The sequence below is a fragment of the Leopardus geoffroyi genome, chromosome A3 (genome assembly GCF_018350155.1).
Source record: "Leopardus geoffroyi isolate Oge1 chromosome A3, O.geoffroyi_Oge1_pat1.0, whole genome shotgun sequence".
NCBI lineage: Eukaryota > Metazoa > Chordata > Mammalia > Carnivora > Felidae > Leopardus > Leopardus geoffroyi.
The window spans coordinates 38631982-38657608 of NC_059336.1; the positions used below are offsets into that span (position 1 = coordinate 38631982).

Genomic DNA, 25627 nt, shown 5'->3' on the forward strand with positions numbered 1-25627 from the left:
GTTTTTGTCCATTGATCCAATAAATGGCTCATTTTTGTTTTTTGTTTTTTTGTTTTTTCCTAAGTGCCTGATGTTAAAGAAGTCTCCATTCAGGGCAACCATGACAGTGGGCTTGAGGACTGAACAGGCTCTAAATGATTGACACTGTCCAAGAAACTACAATGCCATTTGATGGTAGGAGAAAACAGCCCTCTAGTAACTAAAGCATCGAGACAATAAGAGTTAATGAGTAAACCAGAGGTGTAGCAGGACTGTGGCACTGCATTCACCATCTGCCCCACAACACCTGTGTCAGTAACAAACCCAGGCCACACTTTCATTTTCCTGCTGCCCCCTCAGCCACTGGCCCACTGAAAATGTTTTGTCTCTTTGTACACGTGAAGAAATGAGGCAAAAAGAAGGCAAATGGCTCTCCTGAAGTCACATGGTAAAGTAACACAGCCTTAACCAGAAACCAAATATTCTGTCTCCCAGATTCGTGTTACTGGAATTCTGGATGAGCCAATACCCCTTGTGTTATCACTGGCTTTAACATCAGACGGGTTCTGAACATTATTATTATTTTTGCCATTTTGTATTATGTATTATTGTGTGCCACATCACACAAAACTTACCATCTTAACCGTTTTGAAGTGTAAAGTTCAGTGGCATTAAGTACATTCACACTGTTGTGCAACCATCACCGCCATCCATGGAACCAGCTAAAAACCTCAGTGCTAGTGAAACAGTAACTTCCCATTCTCCTCTCTTTCTTGCTAGCCCAGGCAACCACTGCTGAGTGTTGTTTTGTGGGGGGGGAAATGTTGACCTTGAGCTTGGTCTACAACCAAAAGTTGTAATTAGATGCAGGAGGGAGGGGTGGGGGTAGACGTAAATTCGAAACTGACTGCACATAGGAGACCTTGACTGTGCTGTGTGTGTGTGTCTTTAAAAGATGCTCCACCCCCTCAGCCGGCCTCCTCGCAGTTGCCTCTGGGTTTTGCAGTTTCCAGATTTCCTCAGCCCCCCCAAGGAGCCAGCATGGACAATCTCCTGTCTAGTTTCAAACGCAGGTTTGTTGTCCTGAAGGTCACATTCTGAGCTGAGGAGTGTAAAGGTAACCACTTGTTTTTTGTTTCAAAGATCTGCCCCAAAGATAGGCTGTTGCTCTTCTTCTGGAAAGCCTGATCGGTAGGATTCCTTCAGGGACTCAGCCCAAAGTGCTTCCTCTCTCATTCCCTCGCCAACTTCAAAACTAAAGCTTGCCTAGAACCTCTGGACGTAAACCGGCTGGATTCCATCATTTCACACAAATGGCTAATCCTGGAGGTGGTGCTGTCTGCAATGGGAATCTGCACAATCACAGGAAACAGAGCGACAGCCTGCAAAGTGGAAACTGCACGAAAAATGGAATAGTGAAAGAAGCCCAGGTAAGAGGCGATCCCTCCCCTTTTCCTCTGAAGGACTTGAACTTGCCCAGGCGGGGTGAAGCCCTCCTGACTCAATGGCCTTTTTACAAAGTGTTTTGACACTTCAGCTAACTTCAAATGCCTGGCTACGGGGAAAGTTTAGGTGGGGACGAAGGGGAGAAGGTCTTTCTGTAGGAGAGAGGACCCAAGAGCCGTAAACTCCCTAAAATACAAACACACCTCCTAGACTCCTGCTTTCCCGGGAGCACATCTTAGGGGGCAGAGTTCCCAGGGCTCAGACTCCTCAGCTGAGTTTCAGTCCACCCAACAGTCACAGTGTGCTACGTTCCTCTGGCTTCAGCAGGAAGAGGGGAGTGACAGTAAATGTGCTGAGGTGACGTGGTGTGGGTGGCATTTTCCCCCAGTACATGAGAAATGCCTCTCTGGCTGAAAGGCGAATTCTTTTTGGTGTTTAGTGGAGCATTGTCATGGCTTACAGCTTGGTTTGGGGCCAGAGTCCTTCTTTGAAAGAACATCACAGGCATTCCTTTCTGAGACACTTCAGAAAGTGTGGCTTATTGTTGTTCACTGCACACAGGAACCAAACAGGCATTTCATTGTTTTCCCATTTGATACTTTTTTTTTTTTTTTTTTCTGTTTTGGCTCTTGCTCTGACAGAATGTTTGATGGGGATGTTACTGAGGAGGAAGAGGAACTTAAGAAAATGTTGTCAGCACATTCAAAGAGGGAGCCTAGGTATATAAGGTACCTGTGAAAAGGCATCTTTCCTTCCTTCTCTGCTAAAGCAGCTAGGGGTGAGCTCACCTGCATCAGGAGCAAATTAGCATAGCCAAACAGGTGCCTTCACTCTTAGGAAATGTGGAGCTGGGTGGGGAACCCCTGCTGTCCTGCATTACACATCCATCCCCTAGGAACCAGCATCCACCCAGGGAAAAGGTCAGATTGTTCTAAGATCACAGGACAGGAAAGGCAGGCTGGGGGCCAGTCCACCTCTCAGTGAATTAAATTCATGCTTCCAGTTGAAAGACATGGATGGGGAGGGGCACTCTGGAGCCTGGAGCATGTGTGAAAAGGCAGTGGTCCCAAAATGTGTCCCCTCTTAACAATAAGCATTACCCTCGGCTTTGAAGTGTCCACCAAAAACCTCAGGTCTGGTCTCTCTCAGCTGAGTATCTGAAACCTACTGCAATGTGAAGAGAAAACATTCAACTCCTATCTTACCCATGAGGACAGTCATGATAGTATCCGCCATCTATTTGTCAGTAAGTGTTGATTCAGACTACTAACCACCCAAGACGCTCTACACTCCTGACATGCCGGGAACACTGGCCACAAACCTACTTACACTCTCAGCCAGTATGACCCTGAGGGCTCTCATTTGGCAGAAAGGCCTTCAAAGCCATTCTTCTGTCTCTTTACTTTCTCTTGGTTTTGTAACTACCCTTCTAGTGTCTGAGGTTAGAAACTTAACTCAATGGTTACATTCACTCTTAAGTTAGGATGAAACTCAAGATCCTAAGGATTCATTATTAAACCATCCTGTAAGACTGAAAATATCCTCGGACATCAAGGCCTCTCTTAGGAAATATGAGGGCTGCTCTTGTCTCTTCTAACAGCTCATTCTGAAGAGCCATCCAGAACCTGTTGGTTCAGATATATTTAGGTGTTACTAAATTGAAATTGGCTTCCACTGAGAGTCTCAGTTATGACTTGAAGAATATTTTCCAGAAAGAATAAACCCTGCTGAGATTTTGGTGTAGTAAAGCAGACAAAGGCCTGTTTTCCCCTCGAGGGGGATGAAGTCATCTTTACTACATGATCTTTAGTCTCTAGTTTTAGGACATTTTGCTTTGGAAGGCTTTAACCAACTGGATCTTAGCCAAAAACCTTGCCAGGTGACAAGAGCAATTCATAAAGGCTTATAGATATCCTGGGCCAGTGGTTTTCCCAACATGTTCTGCCAAGCATAAGGTCCTAGGAAGCAGGATCCAAGATATGATCATCTTCCAAGATCCCCTCACCCTTTCTCTTCTTGCTTCTTTGCAATCATACAGCAATACCTGTTTCATTTATGTATCATGGGACTCTATAAGACTCTGAACAAAGGGTCCTTTGGCATAAAAAAGCATATTGAAATCACTGTGAGGCACTCTCTCAAGAACCCTCCTGCTCTTTGCTCCAGTGTAGCATGGCTTTGCCAGCCTGACAATGGAGTGCAGCTCACTACCGCAACCTCAAGACTAGCAAGGGAGCAGACACCTGTCTAAAAAACTTCTAGAGTTCCTTTCTGGAGGTTTTTTGGAGCTTGGCCCTATTTTGTGTTGTCTTCTCTTTAAGTCTCGTATGTCCTGAGGGTACACTGATCCTTGGTTTTCATCCCTGATTAAGTCCATTTATTCGTTCACTTATAATATGTCATCCTACCCCTTACTTCTGACAGATGGATCCTCAGTCAGTCACAGAGGATTTGTTCTCCCTCCTCATGACTGTTTCCATCTAAATGACGGGAGGGCCCTTAATATCTTAATCCAAACTTGCTATTTCCTATCAGCTTACTTAATTCCCATGTAATCAATTGGGGATTACTCTTCACATAATTGCTCTTTCATTCTCACTCATTATCTCTGATCTGGTCATACATGCATATTAAAAAAAAAAAAAAAAAAGCCTGGAGCTGGAGGGGTAGTCTTTGTGTCTTCATTGTTCTCAATACTGCATTGCCTCTGAGTTATCTTTTCATGGGATGGGGTCTTCATTTTCCTCTGTTACACTGATCCAGTAGGATAAGGAAAAGTGTTGAACTTTTCCCTAATCATTCCTTTCCTGGAAAAAAAAAAATACCCTGAAATTAGAGTTATTCTAATTTCTAATTGAGTGAGTTCTTAACCTGGAATGCTGTACTTTACAAAGTGTACTATAGAAAGCCCTAAGAGGCAGCCACCCACTCCACTGTCTATTCATTCATGCACTGATATTTATTAAGAATCTGTTGTTCTTGGGACATATAAAGATATAAAAAGTTATATTTTAGATATTAGGAGGAAGCGTATATTAAAAATGAGCAAGGAATAACATTAAGTTAAATGATGGTACAGGACAGGAGCTGTCACAAAATAACTATGATTTGAGGACAAATGAGTGGTGCAGATATTAAATGCCAGAAGTTCAGAGAGGAGGAAGAAAATAACATGTATCACTGGTGTGTTACATACCAGGACTCAGCTAAACACTGTATGTAGCGATCTCCCATACCCTCATTACAGCCTTATGAAGTGGGAGCATCATGCCCAGTTTACAGATGAGGAAATGTGAGAGATTAAAGAGCTTGTGCAGAATCACAAGCAGCACAGCCAGGATTTGAACCCAAATTCATGTTGCTCCAAAGCCAGTTCCCTTTCCACCACATTCTAGGAAACCCCAGGTTGGGGTGGTCAGTGATGGTTTTGCAGAGCAGGGAGGACTCACACTGAATCTGGAGACATTTGAAATGGCAGAGCAAATGGGGGGTTTCTTCCTGGGGACGGGATGAGGAAAAGAAGAGGGAGGAGCTCCAGAGACGAATACAAGCATTGCTAGGTGAAGGGCATGGAAGCATGGGTCATAAGTCATTCCAGGAAGGAAGGGGAAAGAGCAAAGGCTATGAGGCATGACAGAGTGTGGAACATGTGAGAAACTCCTCTCAATTTGGCGAGGCTTCAGCATAAGAGGGAGAGGGAGTGCCATGCCCAGGCGGTACTCGGTAAACACTACGTGAAGGGAAAAGATGAAGCGGATTCGTGGAAATCCTGCCTAGGTCTAAAACCATTGAATCTGAGCCTTCTGTCCTCCCCACCTTTTCATATCCTCCTGCAGCCCACAATGTGTTGGTACATCTGGTTTTCTGTTACAGTAAACTTCTTCCGGAGAGTGAGAACCATGATGTACAGTTTAATTGCACAGAGTGATAACTGCCTGACAGGCCCTCGTAAATACTTGTGACTGTGGGGGCCATCTAGGCTGCATATGGATTGAAACAGAGGTCAATAATCTTGCCAATTGTTAGAAGAATTCTAATACACATTTTGGAGGTCCCTTGCAATTGCTCTGAATTTTCATCCACTCTTGTCTTCCACAATCATTCTCTAGAACCTTTTGTTTTTTGGTACTCATTTCCTTTAAAAAATCTCCAGTGTGACAAGGTTTCTCTGTGATCTCCTTAAGAAGCCTCATTTTTTCCTAGGCTCGCCATTGTAAAGCATTCCCATAGGTCAGGTGTCACAGCTATTAAGATGAAAATTGTCTCCATTTATAGTAGCTCACAAATGTGACAGACAAGTAAATAAGTAATTATGGTATTTAATGACAAGTTCTATAGTAGATATTGTGGTTTTCCATTGCTGTCTAACAATTACCCCAAAATTCAGTCATTTTAAACAACTGATGTTGATTTCTATGGGCTAGGAATTCAGGCAAGTCTTGGTAGGAATGGCTGTCTGGGCTCCATATGGTGTTTAATGAGCATTCAATATGGACCCACTGAGACCATGATACTGACTGTTGTCTGGGACATCTTGTGTCTCCTTCACAAGGATAATCTCTCCATGTGATCTCTCAGTATCTACAGAGTAGCTCAAGCTTCTTTACATGAAGGCTGGCTTCCAAGAGAATGAAAATGGAAACGGCTAGTCCTTGTAAGGCTTAGGCTCATTTTTGCCACATTCTGTTGTCAAAGTTAGTCACAAGGCCAGTCCAGATGAAAGGGGAAGGGAAATGGGGTCTGCTTCTTAATGGGGTGAGCTTGCAAAAGATTGTGGATATTGGAGGAATTTTTGTGACCATCTTTGGAAACAGTGTGTCAGAGCAGAGGTATATGATCCATATTTGGGAGTACAGAGGAGGGGGCATCTGACCCAGGATAGGAAGTCAAAGAAGCCACTCTTGGACTGACTCCTAAAGGCAGAGTAGCCAGGAACACAGTCATGAAAAGGCATTCTAACAAAGGGAAATGGTCTTTAAAAGATACAAAACATCAAGACAAACATCAAGATGTGTTTGGTCTTGGAAGACTGGGTTAATGGGACTAAGTTTAGGATGTTTAATGGAGATAAGCAGTAATAAGCCTGTAAAAGTAGGCAGAATAAGATCATAAAATATCTTTGTCTTAATTTACATGCTCTAAGAAACAGACCCAGGCATAAGGATTTGAGTGCAAGTAATTTATTTGAGAGGTGAACCCAGGAATTAGGGGAATGGTTAAGTGAGACACAGAAGACAAGGAAGAAAATACCTTCATGAACAGGTTACCACTGTGGGCAACTAGGGCTCAGATTTGGGGGGACAACTCAATGATGATGTAGAATATGCCTTGAAGTTGCCTCAACTAAGTCACAAGAAAAAGAGGTATATATCAGTGAAGTCCTGTCCATCATCAGTTGAGGGATGCTCAGAGGAACATTAACCACAGAGCACTTCTAGCCTGAGTACGTATGACCAGAGAAAGCCCTCAAACTGAGGTATAGGTGCTTGCAGGAAGAAATCATCAGAATGCAAGAGATAGAGCAACAAAAGTGTATAGCCATATATATTTGTAATGAGGCAGTTTTGAGAAGAAAATTGGCTTGATCAGATGTGGTTTTCTCAGGCTGTGTAGGTTTTATATCTGGTGACTTCTAGAACAGGGCTTATGGATTATCTTCAGCCTAATCATAAAAGACTAGATTATGCTCTTAAGCAACATAAACAGAACCTCCTACTGTGGCTGGCAGTAGAGAAAACAAAAGATGTATGTCATGGCATGGTCATCAGCTCACAAGTATCAGCTCTAGCTTTGGAAACTCTAGGTTTGTCTAATTTTAGAATCCAAGTCCTTAGTCCACACTGCCTCTCTAACCGCAAGACATTAATAGAAATGGGATTCATACCTCCTTCTACAGCAAAAAGGCTAATTTACCTCAGTTTTGACGGGCAAGATCAATGTGAGTTAAAGGTATTATGGATTGTTTTGCTTGTTTGCTTTTATTGTTCTTAATGAATATATGAGCTTATCACCAAATGGCACCAAACTGTCATATACCAGAGCTTTCAATATGCAACATAATCCACTCATGTATACACTACATCAATGACCCACCCCACCTCCATACTTCACTTTAAACAACTCTGATTTTAAAGAAAATCACTCCATGTGACTCTGAGTAATATGGACTCAGACTGAACCCCGGATGGAGCCTTGGAATAATTTGATATTCAGAAGCTTTCTTCCAGGACACATGGCCACCTTGAATAGGTGCTAATAGTGACATATTGGACATGTGATGTGATAGATGGAGGATAGTTACAAATTCTTTGGGATATTTCTCATTGAGAGGTTTGAGTCTGGGCTACACCTAATGACTTACTTGGCCAATAGCATGAGACAGAGGGGATAATCTGGAACTTCTGAGACTAAGTTACAAGAAGCCTCTGGCTTGATCTCAGTCTTCTTGGAATACTTGCTCTTGGAACCCAGCCACCATGCTTGGAGGAAGCCCAAGCAGCCCCAAAGAGAAGCCCAAGTAGAGAGAAACCAAGTATCCTTGTCGTGCCCCTGGATAAGATGTGGCACAGGCTTGTCTACTGTGTGAGTAACCTATGTTGGAAGTGGGTCCTCTAGCCCTGGTGTCTATCTGCTCCTATTGATATTCATGCAGTAGTGATGTGTTGAGCTGAGCCCTGCCCAAATTATAGATTCCTGAGCAAACATACAAGGTTTTAACTGTGGTTTGTTAAGCAGCAGTAGATAAATGAACACGTGGATATTCTATTTCTTAAAATGCCCAGAAAAATCACTCTGCAATCTCACTTAGTAACCATTTGCAAAAGTACTGGGATATTGCCTTTTGAGGGAAGAGTTTGTCTGGGCCATCCATTGCATTTAATCTGTGGCAAAGATGACTTTCCCTAAACTGTACACTTTTGTTTGGCTTGTGTTTTGAAATAATGGCTGTATGCTTTAAGATCAGTGTCTCGCTGGCATAGCCAAATACCAAATACAATAAACTCAAATATCACCAATGCAAAAGCACAATCATTTGAATGCTGCCAAATCTGGAGTGTAATTATTTAACCTGAGGAGGCCTGTAATTTACTGCATTATCTACAAAGAAAGAGCTGACTCAGGGGAGCATGTGTGCTCAGGTGCAGATGTTTTTATTAATTAAAATAATACATGTTTTTAATTAAGTATATTTAATATCGGTCATATAAAATTAATTTTGTCTATTTGTTAAGGTGTCCTAGAAAAACTCTCCCTTTGGAAATACTGCTAGTGATAGATTGATATTAACCTAATTACTTGCAAAGAATCAACTACATTTATTTTTAAATACACTTAATCTTTTCACTAAGTATTGTCACATTTGTCTCAGTAGGCCTGAACTAATGTAGTTTTTCTGGAATTCTAAAGTATACCAACCTATAAATTCATGTGAGAAGGAGCTGTTGCCACTAAATTAGAAACAAATTCGAAATTTAGATTAACCATTTAAAAAACAACACTATAAGCATAGCTCTGAGAAGTATTCAGAATTGTTCCCAATCTACATCACATAGCCAATCTGAATCCTGCTGCCTCAAGAGTTTCAAAAGAAGCTGGAAATCCAAATGGGGTGGGAAGAGGTACCTGGCGGTGGGGGGGGGGGGTGGGCAGGTGGGATCTGCTAATTTTTAAATATTGGCATCTAATCTAAAAATTCAAATAGCATGGATTTAAAGGAAACATTGCTACCAGCCACAAATCTATAACCTCAGAACTATAAGCAAATAGGACGATAAAAATAAGAGGTCATTAATTGAGTGATATTTCTCATATATATTCAGGAAAATGGCTCAGGGAATTTGGCTTTTCTTAACTTAGACTATATATTTTTAAAAAGCAATAGAGGAATCTCACATCTTCATTTTCCTGAGTTGTTAACACTTGGTCCTGGGATGTGCAAGTTTGAGGAACAATTATGACCAACCACATATACTTGATTTTCCTGACCAAATATTATGTACCAAGGTGTCCGTCAAAATGTCAGAGAACTGACAATATTTTACTGATCAAATCTCATTCCTCAGGCTTCGTAGGAAGTGACCCACAACCCTTTGTTAGAGAATGCAATCATAAGGCCTGGTCACCATTAGTGTTCTCTAGATATGACATAACTGGGCCTTCAAAAGTTGCCCAAGAAAAGGATTGTGTGAAAATCATGATTATCCTCATAACTGCAAGTTATACCTGATGGTCTTTCTCTGCCATGTGGGGCTTAGCCTTTTGGAAGTCAAGGATCCTTTTGAGAAGCTGATAGATACTTCCTGTGGAGAAACAAATATGTCCATAGTCCCAAAGTTTTCCAGGTAGAGAATTCATGCCTTCCCTGACTTTCTCAAATCTCCAGGTTAAGAACCTCAGCTCTGGAGTGCCTTTGTTAATTAGGCTATATCTGCCCTCACAACCCAACCAGAATAACCAGCAAATCAACCTCTCCAGAGAAGACAGGGTAATGAATTCACAAGTTGATTCACCAAAGAGAGAAAAACACATGTAATCCAAAGCCACTCAGGTGACAAGCCCCCACACGTGTTATTTATTTACTTAGAAAATTTATATTAGAATTTTGCAAGTTACTCTACAGCGCATTCATACTTTTTTACTAGAAAACCATTTTTAAATCCTCCCTAAAAACCTTGAGCAAAACTTAACTTGAAGTTAGAAAGATATTTCTTTTCTGGTGGCTTTTCACCAGGATTTCCCAGGAAACCACTTCAGGAGGAATGATAGCAGAAAGACGGAGAGCTTCAACATCAGATAGAATTGGGTTTGAGTCCCAGCTCTGACGCTTACTAGCTGTGCCACATTGGGCGGCTTCACGTCCCTGATCCATACCCCACAAGGCAATGGTGAGGATTAAATGAGATAGCATATGTAAGCCTCCCCTTAACTATCAGATATACAATAGATACTCAATAAATGATAGCTATCATCTATTGAAGTTAGCCTGCAGCCATCTCTTTCTCCTCTACTGCTATTATAAGAATGTTCAATACAATGCCTGGCATATTATAGGTGTTCAATAAATGATAGTCTTAAACCCTCAAATTCCATCCTCCAATGGTGGCTTCTCAGGACCCATTTTACTTGGCCTGTCAGCAGCATTTGACCCAAGTAATCAGCCCATCCTCCTTAAAGCACATTCTTCTTGGCTTCTACAATACAACACTCCTATATCACTAATTATTCCTTTCTAGTTTCCATTCCTGGATTCTCTTTATCTCCTTGACCTTTAAACAATGGAGTGACCCAAGGCTCAGTTCTTCCACCCCTTCTCTTTTCTGACTACATTTCTTTCACAGTGATCTGATCTTGTCTTATGATTGTGTATGTGTGTGTGTATCTATGTCATTTCCAACCACCTACTTTCCACTTGGATCATCAAAAGGCATCTCCAACTTACCATGTCCAAAACTAAGTTCCTGAGACTTCCACCCTCCACCTTCAAACCTGTTCCCTTATAGTCTTTCCCATCCCAGTAAATGGTAACTCTGCCCTTCCAGTGGCTAAAACCCAAAACCCTAGCATCACTCATGACTTTTCTCTTTCACTTGCCATTCAATCAGTCAGCAAATACACGATCCGACTTCTACAATATATCCAGAATCTACTTCTCACCTCTCCACAGCAACTACCCTAGTTCAGCCACCATTATTTCTTACCCAGATTGTTGTAGGAGGCTCATCTCTTCTCTCTGTGCCCCAGTTATCTATTGTTGCATAATCTTCCATCCCAACACATAGTGACATTAAACAATAGTCATTTTATTATACTCATGGATTCTACTGGTCAAGAATTCAGAAATTACACAATGGGACATCTCTTTCCTGTTCCATGATGTCTGGGCCCTCAATTGGGATGACTCTACTGGCTGGATCTGGAATAGCTGGGCCAGAAGGATTTGTCTCCAACATGGCTTCTTCACTCCCATGTCTGACATTTGGGCTGGAATGGCTGAAAAAAAGGACAAGAAGGAATTGCCTATGTGGTCTCACTGGCAGCGAGAGCTTTAAGAGTGTTTTGTAGTAAATGGAGTAGAAATCTCATGGCCTTTTTTTAAATTTTTTTTTTCAACGTTTATTTATTTATTTTTTTTGGGACAGAGAGAGACAGAGCATGAACGGGGGAGGGGCAGAGAGAGAGGGAGACACAGAATCGGAAACAGGCTCCAGGCTCTGAGCCATCAGCCCAGAACCCGACGCGGGGCTCGAACTCCCGGACCGCGAGATCGTGACCTGGCTGAAGTCGGATGCTTAACCGACTGCGCCACCCAGGCGCCCCTCTCATGGCCTTTTATAACCTAGCCTCAGAGTTCGGTTTCACTACCACCCTACTCGATAGGTTGAAATAGTCACAAGCAAGCCCACCTGGTCCAAGGGCCCCCCCTCCCCAACCAATTCTCAATGGGAAGAATATCAAAGAATTCATGGACATATTTTAAAACTACCATAGTCTGCTTCTGCCTCTCCCTTCTCTTCTACTACCACCAGCAAGACTATTCTCAATAAAGCAGCCAGAGGGGTCTTGTTGAAATGAAATCCAGAGATGTCACTCTTCTGCCCAATCCTTTCCATGGCTGACATTTTACTCTAAAATAAAAGCCAAAATCCTTAAAATGACCCTAAGAGCCTATGGCTTGGTCATCTCTGACTCACCTCATGCTTCTTTTCCCTGTACTTAATCTTTTCCAGCCACACTGGAGCAAACAGGACATGCATCTTCCCATGTGGGACATTCACACCTCTTCTCCCATATGCACTTCCCAGATGTACACATGCCTGCACCTTCCCTACCCTCAAGTCCTCACTCAAATGTTACCTTCTTTGTGAGATGTAAGCTCACAACTCTATCTAAAAAATTGCAAACCTTGGGGCGCCTGGGTGGCTCAGTCGGTTAAGCGTCTGACTTCAGCTCAGGTCACGATCTCGCGGTCCGTGAGTTCGAGACCCGCGTCGGGCTCTGGGCTGATGGCTCAGAGCCTGGAGCCTGTTTCAGAATCTGTGTCTCCCTCTCTCTCTGCCCTTCCCCCATTCATGCTCTGTCTCTCTCTGTCTCAAAAATAAAAATAAACTTTAAAAAAAAATAAAAAAAAAAATTGCAAACCTTCTCACCTCCTCCCTTCCCTTCCTGATTGTTTTCTTTAGTCCTTAACACTGTCCACACACACACACACACACGCACACATACATGCATGCATGGCCTGCACACAGACGTACATACTAACTGATTTCCTGTCTCTTGTCTGCCTCAACATCTAGAATGTAAATACCATGTGGGCAGAGATTTCTGTCTTATTCATAACTAAACCCCCAGCACCTAGATCAGAGCCTGTAGGTGCTCAAAGATATTTGTGGAATGAGTAAAGACCACCTATTTGTGCTAATCTACTGTTAGTAAGAACTCTCATTTCAGCTTATTTTGTTTGTTATTTAAATTGCTTTTGCTGTTCATATGCCTAGTTCTTTAAAAGATGGGGAAAGCTCCACTTATGTGACACACAGGCTTCTTTGTAAATTTCAAAGTGTAAACCTCTTACTAATTAATTTACAGGTTTCCTAACCTTTGATGGAGAACATGACTACCATTTACTGTTCTCTTTTTGAAAATCACCGAATCACTAGATTATTTTATACGACCAGGTAGCTACATGCTTTTATACTGATATCCGGATATTACATATACACTGAGCCTGGGGTCAGGGAGCATGCTTTAAGCAAGTGGAATTTTTTGAAGGAAATGAAAACAGAAACTAAGTATTATTGGCCCATCCTGATGATTCTTGCTACCTCTTAGTAGGAGATGAAATTTACCTGGGTTAGAGAGAAAATGACAAATACCTCAGGGTGTATAAGCCTGTCATCTGGTTTTAATAAAACTCTGCATTCTTAGAGTTGAATGTCAAAAACAATCAGTATAATCTGTTCTCCCACTAATGTCCCTGTATATGAGATGACTTTTTAAATTTCATTTAACAAACTTTTCCATCACACTACATGCTAAGAACCTTACAAATACCTTATGAGTCTAATACTCTTACTCTATCCCATTTTTTTAGATGAGTCAACTGATCATACAAAAATTAAGTGAACTTGCCTAAGATTAAACTTCTAGTTAGTAGTGCAGACTGGCCCCAGGTGCTTTTTTCACTAGAAAAATAATTGCCTTTTTCTCAAATGTCTTATTGTGAATATTTATAAAATCACATAAAAATTAAAAGAGTTCTACTATAAATACTCATATACCTACCATCTAGATTCTATAATTAACATTTTACTATATTTGTTTATTACATGACTATCCATCAATCCATCCATCTATCAATTCTCAAGTTTTATGCATTTCAAAGAAAGATGTAGAATCAGTACACTTCATCCTAAACCCTTTTGCATGCATACCATGTGGCTTCAATATTTGTCTATAGCTATTTCCCCCTCTTCTTTGAGGTAAAATCTATATACTATGAAATGCACAAATCTAAATTACACCACTTAGTGAATTTTGACCTACACTGCCTTTTGATTGTTTTTATTAGAAAACGTTTCATAATATAGTTCTGACTGTGGAAAGATGTTATAAAACTGTCCCTTTAACATTGGTGAGTTTAATCTCTGGATAAAATATAACCAAAGTAAATGATAATCCATCCATCTGGTATGCAGCACACAAAGGAAAATTGCAAGGGCGCTTTGGCCATGAAGGAAGATGGGTGATTTATTGGTGTGGTGTCACCCAGTAGAACAAGGAGCTAATGCTCAAAAACCCCAAACTCCTCGCTGGCTTACAAGTCAGGGTTCTTAAGGGCAAAATTTGGGGCAGGGGTCTTCTGAGAAGGTGGACGTCTTTGACCTGAGGCCCATGAAGTCATGGTAACAGATGTTACCTAGTTGTTTCTGATGCCCCTCTGTCTTGTCACACGGAGGTCTGTTCCCTCTTAAAAGACGTGGAATCTGAAACAAACAAAAAAAACAAACAAAAAAACAACTTTCTTCCTTGTGTTGGATATTCCATTAGGTATATCTTATGCCTCTTTGTTCAGGATAGTGCTGCCTGTATGTGCTCAAACTAACTACTTGAACATGCATAAGCTATTGTGGGGTTGTATTTCTATATGTTCCTTTGAATGATAAAGAAGCATTCCTGTCTCTTGGGTCTGGGTCTATATGTTCCCTAACCAGTCCACTCATGTGTGGGCACAATATCACCCCTATGTTCATTCCTCCAGTTGAACTACCAAGATGGATGCTGGCTTAAAAAAGAAGTGAGTAATGTGTAAATTGGCATCTCATTAATTAAAGGAAAGGCTAACAGAAGGCTGTCTAGAGAAACTCCCCTGTTGTACATACACAGAGAATTCCAAAGGTATCAAGAGCAATTTTCTGTTTTTGACTTTAGTATAATCCATCTGGCAGAAAGAGAATTTAGTTTAGAAATTCCTACAATTCCACTCCATCCCTTGTCTTCTTATAGATGGAGGAATGAAGGTCAACAAAGCTAAGTGATTACCTCCAAAGTCACACCAATGTGAGGACCCTGCCCACCACACACTGTTAAACAAATACGGACCACAGTATTTGATGACTCTGAGTGGTATCTGCTATTTCAAATTCTCTAGCCTCCATCTTAAAATTGATATTACAAAATTGCGTTTGTCTCATGTAGGAAGTAAAGGTGTCTCCTTTCCTGTTTTCCAAAATAAAAGCCACACTTAGAAAGCTTCTTTTTTTGCAGATATCTGAGAACACCATGTCAGAGAAATCAATATTAACTAGAGTGAATGACTGCTACCACACATGAGGTTTATGCTTTTCGGCCCTACCATGTGTTTATGCTTTTGAAATAGTATTGTGAGTCCTCACAATAGGCTTTCAAATTTCACATATAAGGATTCAAAGTTTGAAGAGATCAATCACTCACTTGTCTGGTAAGTAGTGGAACCAGGATCATCTGATTCCTAACATCACATAACCTGTTGCCACACCCCACAGCCTGGCTGCCCTAATAAGCTGAATCATCACATAGAGATTGGGAGTAGGGCTTCCCATTGGCACTGTGTAGGCTTGAATTCCAGCTTCATGTTCGTAGATCTGTGACCTTGGACAAGTGGCATGATCCCTCTGTGCCTCAGTTTCCCCATCTGGAAATGAGGTCCAATTGCCCACAGTAGTAAATGGTTTGACAGCACACTCTTCACTGGTTTCCTTCCCTTCACTGTCCCATCCCCCTCTCTACCAGTGCTTCCTGGGGTCACCTTCTAAATAAGCAGCTTACATTTGAATCCTTTACTCAGGGTCTGCTTCAGGGGAACCTGAAATTAAGACAATGATTTCTTAAAAACTTAGCCAATTCTTTGTCTTTTTAACCTTCAGCTACCCAGATCCTTATCACTCTACAATCATCTGTATCCAAGATCCTATTGGACCCTCACATCAATGCTGTGAAGTAGACAGAATGACTGTTTCTGGCCCACTATAGGGATGAAAAAACAAGGGCTCAGAAAAATAATGAGACCAAAGCCACATGGATGATGGGGACAGAGCTGAACAACAGTCCCAGACATTCTGACCTGAAAGTTCAAGAATGTCTCAAAGGACTGATCCAGCCCTAATATAGTGCATACAACTCCATCAACTGCTCCTTGCAAGAACACGTGGGGAATGAAAAAAATCAGGGCATATGTCCTTCAGTAGTTTAATTCACAAGAAAAAAAGTGCTGTAAACTTTGGGGGCCACTTTTAATAAATTTTTTTTAAGAAGTCCTTGAAATTCTAAAAGCCTTGAAAAAAATGTTAATTTCTACCTTAGATATTCATAGTTGGGCAGCAAAGTGATTTTACATGGTACATCAGATAGCACAACTTCCTATAAATCTTTCTTTTAAAATCATTTCCTTTGTCTTCACATCTTTATGTTATATAGCATGTGTATTCTTCAAAAGTACCTTCTTCTGAGCCCTTTATCAACCTCAACTTCATTTTCAAGCATTTCATACCATGAGCACTTTCTTGTAGTCTAGTTGTGTCTTAGTTCCTTTTCTGAGTTTGTCCAAGGCAATGACATTGACATGGTAGGAGCTCTTGGGCTCTTTACATGGCATGTTTCTCAGTTACCTACTTGATAATTATTCTTAAAGAAACTAGGCTCCAGATCGTCTCAAACACTTGAATAATATTAGAAGAACTGATCTCAGATCTCAGAGAAGCATGTTATCTCATTTTCTAGATCTTATTGACACATTTCTCAATAGGCTACTGAGACTCAAATAAGTGTCATGACTTGCCCAAGACCTCAAAATGGCCAATCCAGAGCAAGACACACCTCTGTCCACTTCCAGTTTCTAGCACCTCTACACAACACTGCGTTTCACATCATAGAACCAAAAACAAACTCCATAGAAGCTCTTGGCACTAACACCTTTTGCCAACTCTTGCAAATAATTTGGGGCACCAGGGAAAATCCCACAACTGATGTACCTCAGGATTTGGTTTTTTAGTTTATGCAAGAGGTTCTGGCATTTTCTTTAAGGGGCCATGCTTGCCATTGGTCAATTCTTTTCCTTTCTTTTTTTTAAAAAGTAAACTCTATGCCCAACATGGGGTTCAAACTCATGACCCCAAGATTAATTGCATGCTCTCCAGACTGATCCAGCCAGGTGCCCCACCACTGATCAGTCCTTAGCAAGATCACTGAATCAGGAGCCTACAGACTGAAAACAGAACTACTCCACATGGTGGTCTGAGAAAATGACTTAAAGTCTGAAAAAAGCAGGTCATGAACACAGTGGGTTTTTGTTGTTGTTGTTGTTGTTGTTGTTGTTGTTGTTGTTATTGTTGTTAAGTGTAAACAATCTTTATACCAACCAAAGGACTCAGGCCTCACACCAATTCACTACTTAGGGCTCAGAAACTATGATATGGCTAAAAATGCCTGAATCTACTTAATTAGTTGATTCAAGAGTACAGATAAAAACTAGCCAAGATTAGCCTTGCTCTTGAGGAAGTTACTTTTTTCTACATTATATGTCACATGGTAAGAAAAATTAATCAGGTAATTATAGCTATGACCATGGCTATTATCATATTTTTTGAAAACAATGAAATAAATTGTTTATGAGACCATATTCTTGGTGAATTTGTTGTTTGGAGACAGGATACTTACTTTTCCACAGAGCAAAAGGTTTTCATGGAAACTAAAATGGTATGTACTGTCTTCCATGCAAACAAAAGATTTCAGCCAGGAAATCCATATACTTTCAACTAACCATTATCTCTTTAAGGGCACGTTCTGTCTTCAAAGACAAGCAAAAGGTAAACCGTGTTATAGGTTCCAGACTGCTCTTGATATGCATAAAATGTGTGGTTTTATAGGGTGACAGGCAAAGAAAGGGAGGAGAAAAGCAAGGAGAATAGGTATGTGTAACCATGAACCAAATACTAATAAACACATAGAGAAGGAACAGCAACTGAATCCTTAGCAAGTTTTTTCTTTCTAGATGACAGGGCCTTCTGCTTCTTCATGGTGCTGAATGTCAGGCACAGTTTGGTCTAGCTTCACAGGACAGGAAGTTTTGGGTGCAGTTCAAATATGTAGTTCAGCATCATTGAGGTACAAAAGAAAAATAGATTCAGTTTGCTTCAAAGAGAAAAACCATTGTTTGTAATCCAAGTTCAGTCCACTGAACTCAGCCAAATGACTCCCAGAACCAAACTTTGTGCCCTTCCAAAAGCCCCACCCTTGTTATAACTCACCTATGAGTCACTGGCTGCCTGGCATTGTAAAGAAATACCACAGTGCACACCTCACCTGGTGTCAAAGCACACCTGTGTTGTTGGTTCATTCCCATGCAGTTTAAGTGACTCTTTCCTTTTTGGTTTTTGATAAATTCAAAATTTCAAAAGCAACTGAATAAGTTTGCTTCATTAAATCTTCCACGCTGGATGTGGGAAAGACTTTAAAATTACCAACCACATGACCACAAATCCCAGTGAATCACTGAATGTGGGTGCTCCTAAAGATCCATTCTTCACCCAGCTTCCAAGGACCCTTTGGAAAACACATATCTGGTCAGGTTCTTTTTTTTTTTTTTTTTAATGTTTTACTTTAGTTTTGAGAGAGACAGACAGACAGAGCATGAGTGGAGGAGGGGCAGAGAGGGAGACACAGAATCTGAAGCAGGCCCCAGGCTCTGAGCTGTCAGCACAGAGCCTGACACAGGGCTCAAACCCACAAACCATGAGATCATGACCTGAGCCAAAGTCGGATGCTTAACTGATTGAGCCACCCAGGTGCCCCTGATCAGGTTCTTAAGTCATGGGTTTTCTTCAACTCCTCAGTGGCTACCTTGTTAGGATCAAGGCTGCAGTGCTAAACTCTGTTTTTGAGCTCTACATAACCTCCCTGGGCAATTCATTCATTCGTTCATTCATTCATTCATTCATTCATTCATTCATTCATTCATCAAATATTTATTGGATATCTACTACATATCAGATGTCATTCTAGGCACTGGTGTGCTAGCAGCAGACACAATGGATAGAGTTCCCCTCCCAGAAATGACAGTTACCCATGCTTGTCCCCTCACTGTGCTGTCTATGCCTGCCAAACACACCCCACCCCCCAGTTCTTCAGGCCCTTTCTTCTGCTGGGTAAATGGTGCCTGGTAAACTCCTACTGATTATTCAGATCTCATTTTAAGCACTGTATTCTTTAGGAAGGCCTTTCTTTTTTCCCTGAACTAGGTCAGATCCCTAGTCTGTCCATGCCACAGCACTCATTTATTCAGCATTTCCCTTTTGGTAAGTATTTGTTCTGTATTGATATTTCCATCTAGACCAGGGGTTCCCAAAGTTTTCTGTAAAGGGCCAGATAGTAAATATTTTTCAGCTCTGTGGGCCATGCAGTCTCTGTCACAACTACTTAAGTCTGCCGTTATGGTATGAAAGCAGCCATAGACAATATATAAACAAATGGGTATAGCTGTGTTCCAATATAACTTTATTTATAAAAGTAGTTGGTGGGCCCGATATGACCTATAGGCCACAATTGGCCAATCTCTGAACAACCGAATTTCTTTTGGTGATGGAAATGTTGTATATCTGCTCCCTTCCATAAGGTAGCCATCAGCCACATGGAACATTTGAAATGTGACTAGTGCAAATGAGGATCTAAATCTCTAAATTTATTTAATTGTAATTATTTAATTTTAAATGTAAATAGCCACGTGCGACTAGAGATTATTGTATTGGACAGCACACATATAGACCATGAGGTCAGGGGCTGTGACCCTCTTGGTCACCACGATGTCACCTGAACCTAGCACAGCAGCATTTGTTGAATGAATGAATGAACAAATGTATAAGTATGGGATGACTTATCAGACTCCCTTTTTGCTTTTTCCCACTGCTACACACTTGATTAGATGCTGCTACTGAATACTTCTTTCTTTCTAGTCCTGAAATATTATGTTTTTCTATGCATATTTTATTTCCCCATTAGCCTGTGAACTCTATGAAGATGGGCTATAAGAGAGACTCCCTGAATGGTACTCCAAGTACAGGTACATGCACATGGTAGCAGCCTTCCCACAGAGTGTTTGCAGCTACTGGTACCTACCTGGAAAGATAAAGGATTCAGTCCTGTAGCTATTTTATTTCTGAAATATGTTCCAAAGATCCTGTATCAAAGGTCTAACTTCAAGCTTTTCTTCTTCAACCTTGCTATTGTAAAGTTGAAAAATTCAACTTTGCCCTGACCTGTCCTGCCTTATAACCTTGGGGAAATGGCTTAATTTCCCCATAATTGCTGTATGTCTCTATTATTAAGTAAAGATAATTTTAATTCTACTACAGTTATCCACCACCTCCCTCTTAAGAATCTCATGTAAATAAATAAGATCATGGCCACAAAATCTTTGAGCACCTCAGAGAGAGGCACTCTTCTTACATGACACATAACTGATCAAGAAGATAATAGATGGTAGTGATTCTCAGTGATATTAAATCACTGGTACATTGTTTTCTTTGGTTTATCAGGATAACTTAATAAAAGCTCTGTGTTCTTCAAGTAAGCCAGCTGGTTGTAAATAGTATCAGAAGAATGCAATCACTGCAGTTTGGTGAAGAATAGCCATTTTGTTCCTAGTTAAATTATGTCAAATTGACTTTAGAGCCTCCTCTCCAGCTGTCATCCCAGGTTAGATCTGGGGATCCTCCAAGTTTTTCTGCGTTGTGTTCCTCCTTCATTTCTGATAAACAGGCATCCCAGTGAAGGCACACCTTTCTTTCACTGCTATCTGAAACAGGAAGTCTAGATTACCTTGCCATAGAAGTCTCATTCAATTCCAGTGGATGCCATACATCTCATCGCTAAGTAGGTAACACATGAGGTCCAGCCAGAGGTCTGTGCAAGATTCTATTCCTCTCATTTCCACCCACCAGCAAATGCCCATGCTAGTCCTCCTATCCCAGAAGGCCTTCCTCTCCTCTCCCAGCCTTTCCCAATCTTAGTGCTCTCGGTCTCTCTCTCTTTTGCTTTCTCTCTCATTTCACTCATCTCTACAGCAGATATTCACTGGGCACTCTGCTAGGGACTCTTTACACCCCTCCAAGCAATCCTCCCTTTTCTTTGAGCCCTTCATTTCCTAATCTGGGTGTACCCTCCGGAAGCCTATGGCTGTCTTCATGAGCTGCCCTGACTGACAGGCTACCTTCTCAGGTGGTGAAAGGGAAAAGCCAAGACAATGGAAAACAAACTTAACCTCACAAGAACGGAACTTGTTCATTGCTAGAAAAAAAGATTGGAGTAGTTAATATATAAAAATCTTATCCCCTGAAAAAGTTCCATGTTTATAATCTTGTCTCTCTGACTTCTGTGGTCACTGAAGCCTAAATCAGGTAACATCCTTTTTCCCATCATGTACTGCCTAACATACAGAGATGCTCAATAAATCAAGAATTGAATCTTTGACTCAGTGAATTTTCTGGCATAAGCTTTCCCAGATTTAAATTTGAATTTTAGGCAGTCCAGATGAGTCCTGAGACACACGTTTCCTCAGGGGGTGACTCAGTTCTTAGACTTCTCTCAAATACATCTAAGCAAGGGTTGGAAACAACAACAACAACAACAACAAAATTTAAAAGAATTCCTATAGTGTAAGACTAGATGTCATAATAAATGAGCCATCAATTCTCAATGACATAACCTAATAGAAGTTTATTTCTCATTTGTAGTAAGTCTAATTGATAGTGATATGAAACTGGAGGAGGAGGAGGTCGTGAGGACTCTGCCCACGTAGTTGTTCAGAGAACCAGGCTAACAAAAGTTCTGCAATCTTCAATATGTGGCTTCAGGGTCACTTTGGCTATCACCATTCAGAGGGCAGTAGGGGAAAGAGAAAGACCATGGACCATGAGATAGACTTTTTTATGGCCCAAGCATGGAATTGGCTATTTCACATTGGCCATCACTCAGTCACATGGGGGTGGGATATGAGAAATGTAGCCCAGCTGGGAGGAAGAGGAAAGAGAAATGGGTTTGGTGAACAGCCAGCCTTTGCCACACTGGACAAACAACGGGGTTAAAATATTTGAAATATTTGAAAGGCCTGAGTGCAAGATAATGAAAGCTATTGTTTTTGCAAGTGATCCTTTATTTTCTGTCCTTTTATTAAATGACTTCTCTTTTAAAAATATTATTGTAATATGATGGAGTGAGTATAATGACAGTGTTATGCAGTGAGTACATCGATGCTGGATCTTTTTACAAAGTGAAGCAGCCAGAGCTGGGCCTCAAACTTTGGACAAAGGGTATATATGTATGTGGAGTGGAGATCAGGGAGAGTGGCAGCAGAGGGCAAGTAGGGAAAAGAGTAAGAACTGAAGAAATCACAGGAAAGTGGCCTCATAAGAAAAGATTTGGAGGGGATAAAAATCAAGCTGTGAATGAAAGTTTAATGTTGCTGAAGCAAATCAGAGAACTTGAGGCAGGTCATTTCTCTGCTAAGACACTTAGCTTCATGCTAGAAACCACCACTTCCCAGAGAGAATTTTTGTCATGGCTTAGGTAGATTTGCATGAAAGGCAAAAAATACATTTGATTCATGTGCTGCATTTCCCAAAGTTAAATGGTTTTTCACTTCGTTATTTTGATATCATTCAATAAGCTGATTCAATCAGTGAGTTTTAGTCAGCACCTACCATGGGAAGCTGTGTGCTAGCAATAGGGAAGAACATTGAAGGATGAGAAAGATGGCTCTTATATTCTAACTTTTATAGACTATCAATACCTAAGAGACACAGAGGTATGTAGCCTTTCCAAAACCCTTTTTGTTAATGGCCATCTCTAGGGAGCACTTTGGAAATACTGCTATAAATGGACTTTATAGCTAAGTTACCTAAGCCGCTGAAAATTTGAAGAGTCAGGATGGAATAAGGAGACCATCCAGGGAGTGATTGCAGTGGTCCAGGAGAAAGGTTGATGAGCATCTCGCCTGATGCTTTCAGTTCTATATTGGGGATCTTTCTCTCTATCCATTCTTACTGCCCTTATCCTTCCTGCATTCATCTTTCAAGCCCTTGGTCAACTGTGTTCTCATTCATGAAGCCTCTCCTACCTCTTCCAGCCAGGGTTAGATACATCTTTCTCAGTTCCCACAGTACCCTGAAAATCTCCCTGTGTTAACATCTGTCAGCCTGTAGTCTATCTGTGGGCACATCCGGTCTCCTGGCAGAGTATTTGGTAACACAGGCACTTAATAAGGCTTGGGTTAGTGTTGAAATAGGAGAAAACAACAATAACAAAATATTTTAGGTAGACTGGATGCTTGATGAGTTTTAAGACTGTATAAAAATAATTTTAACCTAAGTTGTCATATGTTAGTGTATCTCAGTGGTTTGAATAATTTTTGTTGATTGAGCAACTCAGTTTCTTTAACTCTAGCCACCCTCCTGGAATACCCTAGATAAGAGGTTTCCACTTGGCTCTATCATGTAGAACATCTTAATCTAGGGGTTGCCAGTAGTTAATGATTAATTATACCTGGTGTCTTAAAAATCAGAAATAAAATTATTAGTAAGGTGCTTACTCCCAAATTGAACATGACTATCTACATATAGAATCAAATGGCATACTCTAAGCAGAAGTGTCTCACTTATTTGTAATGAGATGTTAGGACATAGACTAAACTGGGACATATGAGTTTTATAAAGCATCTCTAAACATTTAATCTACCAAACACATAATATAAGGCTGTGGTTAATGTACTTATTTCTTGATATACCCAAACAACTTTCAGGTATAAAGCACTTTCCAAACAAGGTAGAATTGTGTACTCTCATCATTTCTGTATCATTCTGCTTTCATGAGCTTTGGGGCTATATCATTCATATAATTGACATTCCAAAGTATTTTAGAAGAGAAATAAATGGCAACTTTGGAATTAATAAGACACTCAAATATTTTAGAGTAAAAGTAAATGGATTCTACTGAAGAAGGAACTGCTTTAAATTTTACTACCTTAGGGATGATAATTTTTTTTAAAAAGGAATATATATATATATATATATATATATATATATATACATACATACACACACACACACACTAGCAGTAAGCAAATATTTCTTCATCTGCTGTATGTCCTTAAGACCATTTCCAGGTACTTTAAATGGTTGTATTTTTATAATTTTTATGAGTTATGCTTGTTTTACTGCTAAGACAGATTATGGACGCTCTTCACAGCACCACTGTGGAAATAGTCTCGCCTTCCATAAATTTTTAACCATTTCCCACATTTGAGTACAACATCATCTCTAGAATTATCTCTTATTCCATATCATTCACAGTGGTTCTGTTTCTCTGCTCAAAACTTAGCTATTACGATGTAGGTAGACACTCATTCCTAAAAATGCAGTATCCTTGGAAGTTTGTGTTCTACCTAGGAGACCTCGCAGGACTATCTACCCAACTCTCATAATGTGGGAAATTCTGCATACATCCTGTTTCAAAAAAGAAGATGGCCCTCTTCTTTATCTCCGGTGCTAGAAGTTCCCTTCAGCATTTTGTCATCCCAAAGACTGTCTTATTCCCAAACTTCCTACCCTCCTAGTGATCAAAACCTGACAGCCTCTTCATCCTCATCTTGGCTTTTCTTTCCATGGACCAACACAGCAGTATAATGGAATGTGCCAAATTCCATTCGGACTGCCTCAGTCCGAAAACAAAAGCTCGCTTCTGAGTGGGTGCTTAATCTACAGAATTAACTTGATTTCAGATTTGCTCATCCCTTTTTATCCCACTCTAAGGACCTAGAGCAAAGCAAAAGCCTGCAGCATGTTTTTTTTTTTTTTTTTTTTTCTTTCTTTCCAAAATTCTGAGGAGGTTGCGTAGGGGATGCTACTGAGACCCTCAGTGTCATTCTGGTCAAGATAGTCACATGTGCTCTTCTGCCCATCCCCCTCAGGGGCCCTGTTCTGAGAATTATACTATCTCTTCCCTTTATCTCCAGTTATCCTTAATCTATTGGGTAATTTCTTAAATTCCTAAATACGCTGTTTCTTTATTCCCAAAGAAGTAGCTCCCCTTACTATTAGTACCCAATGCCACCACTTCCTGTCTGTCCCACCCCTTCACCAGCACACCACATATGCAATGGTCTTCCTCAGCTCCAGTGTCCCAATTCCCCTCTTCTCCTCCCTCTTGAACCTCCCACATTTGCTGTCTCCTGGAAGATTCTCCTCCTCCCACTTCTCCCTGTGTAGAAGTACTGGCCAGGGCTCTATGCATATTCTTTCCCTTTTTTCCTAAATGTTTTAGTCTAACAGTTTCATCTCTCTTCTCTATTCAGATGTCATGAAAATCGTTAACATTTCATGAGTACTTACTCTGCGGCAGGTACTTTGCATATATTATCTCATTTAATTTTCAAAACAACTTCATCAGCTCCATTGTACACTTGGGGAATTTGAGGACAAGAGAAATTAAGGAACTTGAACAAGGTCATCCAGTCAGCAAATGAAAGTACCAGGATTTGAACCCTGGCAGTCTCATGGCTGTCCAAGGGCTGTCCACCATTAAGCTCTTCAGGACTGGGCTCAAATTCCACCTCTTTCAGGAAGCCATCCCTGATTCCCCCTGTATGATATGGTCCCTCCATTTGTGGCATCTTTATGAG

The 25627-nt window shown here is 40.8% G+C and overlaps 1 protein-coding gene across 1 annotated transcript in view; it reads left to right on the forward strand.

Annotated features, from left to right (window-relative positions):
- Nucleotides 1–957: 957 nt before the first annotated feature.
- SPTLC3 (serine palmitoyltransferase long chain base subunit 3) overlaps nucleotides 958–25627 on the forward strand; it is a 134796-nt gene continuing 110126 nt past the window's right edge. Inside the window, exon 1 of the mRNA XM_045445325.1 lies at nucleotides 958–1409. Coding sequence (XP_045301281.1) covers nucleotides 1293–1409 — 117 coding nt within the window. The 5' untranslated portion in view covers nucleotides 958–1292. The remainder of the gene's footprint in view (nucleotides 1410–25627) is intronic.